The sequence below is a fragment of the Eucalyptus grandis genome, chromosome 10 (assembly GCF_016545825.1).
Source record: "Eucalyptus grandis isolate ANBG69807.140 chromosome 10, ASM1654582v1, whole genome shotgun sequence".
NCBI classification, from domain to species: domain Eukaryota; kingdom Viridiplantae; phylum Streptophyta; class Magnoliopsida; order Myrtales; family Myrtaceae; genus Eucalyptus; species Eucalyptus grandis.
The window spans coordinates 7,365,810-7,374,522 of record NC_052621.1 but is presented as its reverse complement, the minus strand read 5'-3'; the positions used below and the strand labels follow the sequence as shown (position 1 = coordinate 7,374,522).

Here is an 8,713-nt window from a genome sequence, read left to right as displayed (position 1 = left end):
ATTATGATAACACATTAGTCACAAACATAAAGGCGTAACTACAACAAGCATGGCAAAGCAAGAGGAGCAATATTGGGCAATGAGATCCCGCATAACTTGGCCGTGTGGGGAGATAGAAATACCAAATTCTTCCATGCAACTACAATTCAACGTCGACAACAAAACAAAATATGTATGTTACAAGATGATAATCAGTGGGTGAGAGATGATCAAGCTTTGAAGGAGATGACACAGCTTTCTTTTCAAATCTTTACACCTCGAGTTCACGAGACTACGCCCCTCTCCTAGATCAATGTTCGAGTATGGTCACACCGACAATGAATGACTCACTGATAGCAGCAGTTACACTTGAGGAGGTCCATCATGCTGCATTCCAGTTGGGCAAGACCAAAGCCCCAGGCCCTGATGGACTAAATGGACTTTTTTACCAGACCCACTGGGACATCCTTAAGGAAGATCTTTTACTATCAGTCCAGAATTTTTTCCAAACCGGACTGCTACCTTCAGCTTTGAACAGAACCATTATCTCTCTCATTCCGAAAACTCCTCACCCAAAGCGCCTAGACCAATATAGACCAATCAGTCTTTGCAATTATGCCTACAAAATTATATCAAAAATCCTAGCCAACCGATTGAAACCCTTACTCCCTGAGTTGATATCTACGGAACAAAGCGCCTTTGTGGGGGGCCGCCAGATACAGGACAACATTTTGATTGTACAAGAGGTGCTGCATCAAACCGACCAGAAGAGAAAGAAGCACTTTCAAGCAATTTTAAAAATGGATATGTAAGGCTTACGATCGAGTGGAGTGGGATTTTTCGAAAGATTACCTCATCAGTTAGGTTTCCATCCTTCTTGGGTACAATGGGTTATGCAAAGGTATAACAAATGATCTCTATCGTCAAATTTAATGGTGAACTGTTGGATTATTTCTATCCGACTCGAGGACTCGCACAGGAGACCCTTATCCCCTTATCTTTTCATACCGATGGCGAATTTTTTATCGCACTCATACACCAAGCCTTAACTATGGGACATATCAAGGGGATCCAGTTAAACAGGTGGTGCCCAAATCTTTCTCACTTATTTTTTGCAAAGATGACGCCATATTTTTCTTAGATGGGACAAGATTCGAATGCCAAAATCTATCGAACATTCTCAATCGCATTGTATGGCTACGGGTCAAGCTGTCAATCGGAATAAATCAGGTCTTTTCTCTAGTAAAGATTGTCCCAGCAGCCTTAAAGAGAATATGGCGAATGAATTTCGCATCCCTGTGTTAGATAGGACGGGTAAATACCTAGGAATCCCGTCTGATTGGGGACGTTCTAAGAGAGATATGTTTGCCGGATACCGGCAAGAGTGAATAGAAAACTGAAGGATGGAAAGAAAACCCGATTTCAAGGGAGGAAAGGAGATTCTCATCAAAGCCGTCGTTCAGCGATACCACATTATGCTATGTCTATCTTTAAGATTCCTCACTCACTATGTCACCCATAGAAAAAAGATAGCAAGCTTCTGGTGGAAGAATAATAGTCAACGGCAAGGCATACATTGGAAAGACTGGAACATTCTTAAAAACAGGAAGGAGTTGGGAGGTCTTGGTTTTACAGATCTCATTGCTTTTAATAGAGCAATGCTAGGCAAACAAGCCTGGCGCTTGCTTCAGCAACCTTCATCTCTGTGGACTCAACTATTCAAAGGTCTATATTTCCATTCGCAAGATTTTCTATGCGCTGCCAGAGGAGCTCGGCCTTCCTGGGGTTGGCGGAGTATTCTATTGGGACGGGAGTCTATTTTATCAAAGCTGCAATGGTCTGTTGGTGATGGGACTCACATCGAATACGTGAGGATCGTGGTTATCTAGGGAAAACTAGTCGGACTCCGTCGCTAGAGACGAACCTAAGATGGTCGCTGAACCGATTGAACCGTAACATAACCGATGGGATGTTTCCTTACCGCATCGCTTTTGACGTTGAGACAACAAACAGAAATCCAGGCAATCCCAATTAGACCACATCATACGGTAGAGATCGTTGATTTGGACAGATGATCCTCACGGACAAGTACTCGGTTAAGCGAGGATATCATACTATCGACGCACAAAGATCTACCACTAATGAGAACAAGAGCCTCCTCATCTTATCAACCACCTAACTTACTCGGAAAAGTATATGGAAACTTCATCTCCCACCCAAAATCAGGATTTTTCTATGGTCCATTTGTCAAAACGCTCTTCCTACTGAGATAACCTATTTCGTAGACATATTAGCCTGCACTAAAGTGTGTGCATTATGCGCTACCCACATGCCAGAAACGCTGGAACATTTGTTTCTTCTATGCCCATGGACTTTAAAGGTCTGGTCTCACCCACAAATCGGCATTCACATCATACCAACAGAAATTCGTCGTATAGACGCTTGGATAGAAGACAGACTTACTCAAAGACAGAACTCACCGGGTCCGGACATTGTAGGCGCTCTCCGTGGCAACTGAAGGCCCGGAATCGATTTATTTTCTCTCATAAATGGCCAGATCTAGCGTTTGTTGTCGAAAAGGTCTACTCCTGTGTTTGTCTCGGCACAACACACCACCCTCGCCTTGACCGGTTCATTGCAAAAAGTCACGGTCCCGATTCACTTTGGACCGCTCCAGCATCCGGATGTTCTCTGATCAATATAGACGGGGCATTTCAGAGTGACAAAATTCGGGATCTACGGCTTATATTTGCCGAGATCACAATGGCAACATGATAGAAGGTTTTACCCGTGGCCGTAGATGCTTCTTCCGCTCTTCGGTTGAAATCCGGCGCTAACCCTAGCATTAAATCACCTTCTGAAGCAAGGTAGAGTAACCGAGAAAGTCATCATAGATTCGACCGCAAAACGTTGGTTGAAGCTGTTAATGATCCGTATACGACGCCATGGGAGGTTCGAGTCTCGCTTGGAAGTCGTCGCACTCTTACCCTGTTTTTCACAGCTGCAACTTAGGTTTAGAAGGTGTGAAACAAACACCGTAGCGGACGGGCTGCTAAGGCCCATCTCCGCGGTCTCGCTTCGAATTGGGCAGCAAATCCTCCTTCTATTTTGTTGGACCTTCTAGTTTCGGATGCAATAGCTGCAGGATGTAAAATTTCCTAATCTTGAATGCAGTTTCCTTTGTCCAAAAAAAAAAAAAAAACTGTGACAATAGTTTGACTGAAATAACTGATCTTCAACGATGTCAATTGACACCTCTGGTAACTGTTTCCGCTCCTTAGCGCCACCCCCCCCCCCCCTTCCTTATTCCATTTGATTTCAGCCAAATAGTGCGTCGATGTTTATTTTCCTCTACTCGAGTGACATCAACTGAGCTATCAATTGATAGATGGAACTATTCCCCTTGAGTCCACTTAACTCTATTGGCTTCTCAAAATTAATAATAGTGTTTAACTATCCACTATATTCACAATCAAAATAACATTGCATTTGTTGGTCAGCATTTACTCAAATGGTGTTTTACTTTTGTAGACGCTCAATACGTTCAATTTCTCAGTCACTACTCACTATTGGTCTTGATCTTATTTAGCCAATAACTTTGCTTTTATCATTACTACCAGACTTAAAGAGCTTCTTAGGGTGTGCATGGAAACGTTTCTAAGAAACGTTTCCTAACACTTCGTACGGATCTGTTCCAAGGGGAACAAAAAGAAGAAAACGCGTTTGGTTGCGTTTTGTTCTTTTTTTGTTTTTTTGTTTCGGAACGAAATAAGAACAAAAAAAAGAAACAACAATTTGTTGTTTCTTGTTCTTAAACAAAAACGAAGGAAACGTTTTCTCTTCTTCTTTCTTTTCTTCTTTCTTCTTCTTTTTTTCTTCTTTTTCTTTCACCGGTCGCCGGCCTTGGCCATGGCCGGCGACCGCCGTCGAGGCTCGGCTCGCCAGATCCGGCGAGGCCGAGCGCCGCGCCCCGGCAAGGCTTGCCGGATCTGGCGAGCCCGAGCTCGCCCAGCCTAAGGCGAGGCTCGGCGTCGCCGCGCGGGCGAGGCCGAGCCTCGCCTTGGCCGGGCGAGCCGGGCTCGCCAGATCCGGCGAGGCCGAGCCTCGCCATGGCCGGGCGAGCTCGAGCCGCCTGGGGGCCGGCGACGCCGGCCTCGCCGGATCTGGGCGAGGCCGAGCTCGCCCACCCAAGGCGAGGCCGAGCCACCCAACCACGGTGAGGCTCGGCCTCGCCGAGGGTCGGCGAGCCTCGCCATGGTCGGGCAAGGCTACAGCCTCCTCGTCGGTGCCACATGGGAGGGCGGTGACCTACGAAAAAAAAAAAAAAAAAAAAGAAAGGAAAATGAAAATGAAATAAAAATGTTTAAAAATTAAAAGAAACAAAAAAGAATAAAATTTACCAAACATGTTTCGTTCATTTTTTATTCCCTGACCAAACGTTACCAAACGAGTTCTTTTGTTCAAAAATTGTTCTGAATGTAAACACATTTTTTGTTTCGTTCCCCTAACAAAAAAGAATGTAAACGTTACCATTCGCACCCTTATTTGTAGGGAAAATTACAACAAACAAAAAAAGCCCTAAACCTATTGCTTTTGGTTTAATTTATTCCTAAGCATTTTTAATTTAACCAATTGAGTCTTAAACTTTAAGACAATTCATTAATGTAGTCCATTCGATCAATCTTAATCGAAAATCACTCATGTGGATATTAATCATCTTATGTGGCATAGCTTATGTTGCCATGAACAATTTTTCCAATTTAAAAAAAAAAAGAACTTTTTCAAATTATTTTTTTCTTTTCATTTTCCTCTCATCTTTTTTCTCCTTTGTAGCAACTGGCAAGGGCTGACTTATGACTAGCAAGGGCGGCCCTAGCTTAATCAGGCAAGGGTGACCCTTGCCAAGTCCTCATTAGCCACCGCCTATGTCGAATCTTCAACTATTACTTAAAAATCATTTTCTAGAATCCCCTTTCATCTCCATCACATCCATACCCATCCCAATACTGACAAAAAGTTCAAACCTGTGCAGTCGTTAATCGGTGAAACGCGTTCTCTCCTCGCTTGCCGCTACTTCCAAACCCACAAGATTTGGAAGTCTCCATGTCTTGTCCGCTGAGGATATGCTTTTGGAAAGTCCGCTTATTCCCGTCGCAAGTTTGATCCTCGGAACGTTCCAATCTCTACCAAGAAGTATAATATAATCCCACGATGATTAGAAGAGAACTTAAGAAAACCCTAAATATGCCAAACGCCGTAGAGTCAAACCTCGAAACAATACATGCACGAACGTACCAAGTCATGATAAGGTTTGGTACGAAGGCGTTATCAGATGAGCTGTTTTTTATTTTTATTTATTTTGTTTTTTCCCAAGCGATTTGCAAATGGGACAGAACTGGCTATTCGAAAATCTGGGCACCAAGTTAATTTAAGAGAGAGTTAGAGTTTAATTAACTGCATTTATTTCGTGAAAAAATTAATCTAAAAGATATATATTTTTTTAAATTCATTATTTATATCACTTGAAATAATTACTTAATAAAATACGTAATTCATATTTGAAAATTTGTATGGACATTGAAATTTTTTCGTTTATTTATTTTTATAAGTGATATAAATATTCATTTTTATTGAAATGTTTTCCAAATCATTCATTGTTCCCAAAATAAACAGAGTTCGAGATATATTTTTCTAGAACATCTAGACCATTAGATAATGAATGTTTGTTGACAATATTATACTTACTCAATAGACGTTCGAATAAAGAAATATTATGATTTTCTGTACACTCACATCCAATTATGAATTTTGTACGCTCAAAATTAACTTCTTTTTTTTTATATTGGACACGCTTAATATGTGGCACCAAGCACTCGTTAGTGTCCTGCCACATGACAATATTTAACTGCATATCTAAACTGCCCGAGGCACGTGCTTGTCACGTTGCGGACTAGGCCGGCAGATGCGACGCATGCATTCCACCCTCTGTCTTCCTCTAAATTGATTATGCAAATATATATATATATATATATATATATATATTTTTTTTTTTTGTGGTGCAGTGTGATTAAACAATTGTGGTGGTTTTCTCTATCTTTTCCGATGGCACAACCATAAATATATAAACAATGCTGATAATTGAATTTCAAATTTACAAATTGTTGGTTCTTTCAGAATTACTCATCTAGGTTTATTGTTATAATCAAAATATGACAGTTAGGCTGAACAAAACCAATCACATATATCCAAACTTCTCGGAAAGTTTGAGTGATCTCCAAATCAGCCCTTTACATCATTAGAATTTAAGTAAAACGTAATTGATGATGCAGGACTCATATCGATTCATGACTGTAAAAGCGCGTCAGCCCCAATTTAAAGTTCTGGATATTACTGATCGTACAAAGCTACTCGACGAGTCAAGAACCGCGTCGGTCGTTAGTCACGACTCCCTAAATTCTTGACTCTCTAATGTTTTGTTCTTTCTTTGTTTAAAAATGGCTTTTGAGAGAGGACCAAAATAGGGTGAAACCGGGAACTGCCCAAACAGGTAACTCAGGACAAAACAAAGACAAAAGCACAAAAAAAAAAAAAAAAAAGGGGGAAAATAAAAGCCACCGGAGGTGCGAAACCTTTGTACGTACATCGAACCTCAGCTCAGAACCTTAAAAAAAAAATCCCCTGTTCCTGTTCCTGTTCCTGTTCTTCTCTCTCTGTCCGACACCATCTTCTTCTTCTTCTTCCCCAAACCCCCTCCACTCGCCTTGCGAATCCTCCACTCCCTCCTTATCCAGCGCCCATCCCCTGCTTATCCTGCTCACATTCTCCTCCTCCTCCGCCGTCCTCCTCCGCCGCCGCCGCCGCCGCCGCCGCATTCGCCGGAGGAGACAATGGGGAAGGGAGGGTCGCTGAGCGAGGGGGTGGTGCGGAAGATCGTGCTGTCCTACACCTACGTGGCCGTCTGGATCTTCCTCTCCTTCACCGTCATCGTGTACAACAAGTACATCCTCGACCGGAAGCTCTACAACTGGCCCTTCCCCATCTCCCTCACCCTCCTCCACATGTCCTTCTGCTCCGCCCTCGCCTTCCTCCTCGTCAACGTCTTCCGGGTCGTCGAGCCCGTCGCCATGTCCCGGGAGCTCTACCTCTCCTCCGTCGTCCCCATCGGCGCCCTCTACGCCCTCTCCCTCTGGCTCTCCAACTCCGCCTACATCTACCTCTCCGTCTCCTTCATCCAGATGCTCAAGGCCCTCATGCCCGTCGCCGTCTACTCCATCGGCGTCCTCCTCAAGCGGGACCCCTTCAAGTCCCAGACCATGCTGAACATGGTGTCGATCTCGCTCGGCGTCGCCGTCGCCGCGTACGGCGAGGCCAAGTTCGACGCCTGGGGCGTCGCCCTCCAGCTCGGCGCCGTCGCCTTCGAGGCCACTCGGCTGGTCCTGATCCAGATCCTCCTCACCTCCAAGGGGATCCAGCTCAACCCCATCACGTCGCTCTACTACGTCGCCCCCTGCTGCCTCGTCTTCCTGCTCGTGCCGTGGGTCTTCGTCGAGTACCCGGTGCTCGCGGAGGCCTCCAGCTTCAGCCCCGACCTCGTCGTCTTCGGGACCAACTCCCTCTGCGCCTTCGCGCTCAACCTGGCCGTGTTCCTGCTCGTCGGGAAGACCTCGGCGCTGACGATGAACGTGGCCGGCGTGGTGAAGGACTGGCTGCTGATCGCCTTCTCGTGGTCGGTGATCAAGGACACGGTGACCCCCGTGAACCTGTTCGGGTACGGGCTCGCCTTCCTGGGCGTGGCGTACTACAACCACTCGAAGCTGCAGGCGCTCAAGGCGAAGGAGGCGCAGAAGAAGGCGGCGCAGGCGGGCGAGGGGGAGGCCAGGAAGCTGCTGGAGCAGAGGGAAGGAGAAGGGCCGATGGGAGAGAAGAGGGACCCTCAAGCCTGAGGATGATTCCTTGAATGTACGATGCCCGAGAAGGCGAGATCGGGAAATTGGTTCGATGGCCACTCGAACAACGAAAATGGATGACTTCTGGGCAATGCGGTTGAGTATTGAGCGCATGCAAGATCTAATTTGGGGGGTTGATTTCTCTCTCGACGTGCTCTTTGGGTGAATTCTTGTTGATTATGCAGTGTCTGCATATGCATTCTTGCAGTTTCTTGCTCTGCTTCGCTTGCTGGTTATGAGGTTTATTTCTTTTATTAGTGTACTCAAAAGCCTTATTTACTAGAGGTGAAGAGTCTCTTATTGCTAGTCAGTGTCCTCTGTTGCTGCAAATTTTGGTTCCTTCTTTTGTATCCTAAACCTCCTTGTCACTTGTGGAGATTTACTCCTGATTTTGCCCTTGAATAATCTCATGTGCCCTGTCCTGTGAAGGCCTTCTTTTGTTGTCACTGCTTCATGCGGACATTCAAAGCATGCTGTCACATTGATTAAACATGGTGCCTGGCTCTTTTAATTTTGAACACTAACAAAACACTTGGTCTGCTCAGCAATTTGTCTGACTTGGTGGGCGATGAGTTCCTGATTTTTTTGACGAGGGATTATCTTCCAATTGCTTTACATGCCATGAGACCCTGTCTTTCTCTTGACTGAAATGCGTGTGTATTGTGAAATTGGAAGTCACAAAGGGCTATAATAGAGGACTTGAGGACCGACAGAATTAATGGTTGAAGCCAGTGAGAACGCTCAGCACCGCACTTGTGGTTGTTTACATCTTCCCTTGCGAGGGTCGC

The 8,713-nt window shown here is 45.0% G+C and overlaps 1 protein-coding gene across 1 annotated transcript; it reads left to right on the top strand.

Annotated features, from left to right (window-relative positions):
- The first annotated feature begins 6,626 nt into the window (after positions 1-6,626).
- LOC104437046 (probable sugar phosphate/phosphate translocator At2g25520) lies at positions 6,627-8,371 on the top strand. The gene has a single exon (XM_010049918.3). It carries the CDS (start codon positions 6,867-6,869, stop codon positions 7,920-7,922), a length of 1,056 nt encoding a protein of 351 aa, XP_010048220.1. The 5' UTR covers positions 6,627-6,866; the 3' UTR covers positions 7,923-8,371.
- The last annotated feature ends 342 nt before the right edge of the window (positions 8,372-8,713 follow it).

Coding starts and splice junctions, on each gene's coding strand:
- LOC104437046 (XM_010049918.3), top strand. CDS start 6,867: ATGGGGAAGGGAGGGTCGCTGAGCGAGGGGGTGGTGCGGAAGATCGTG.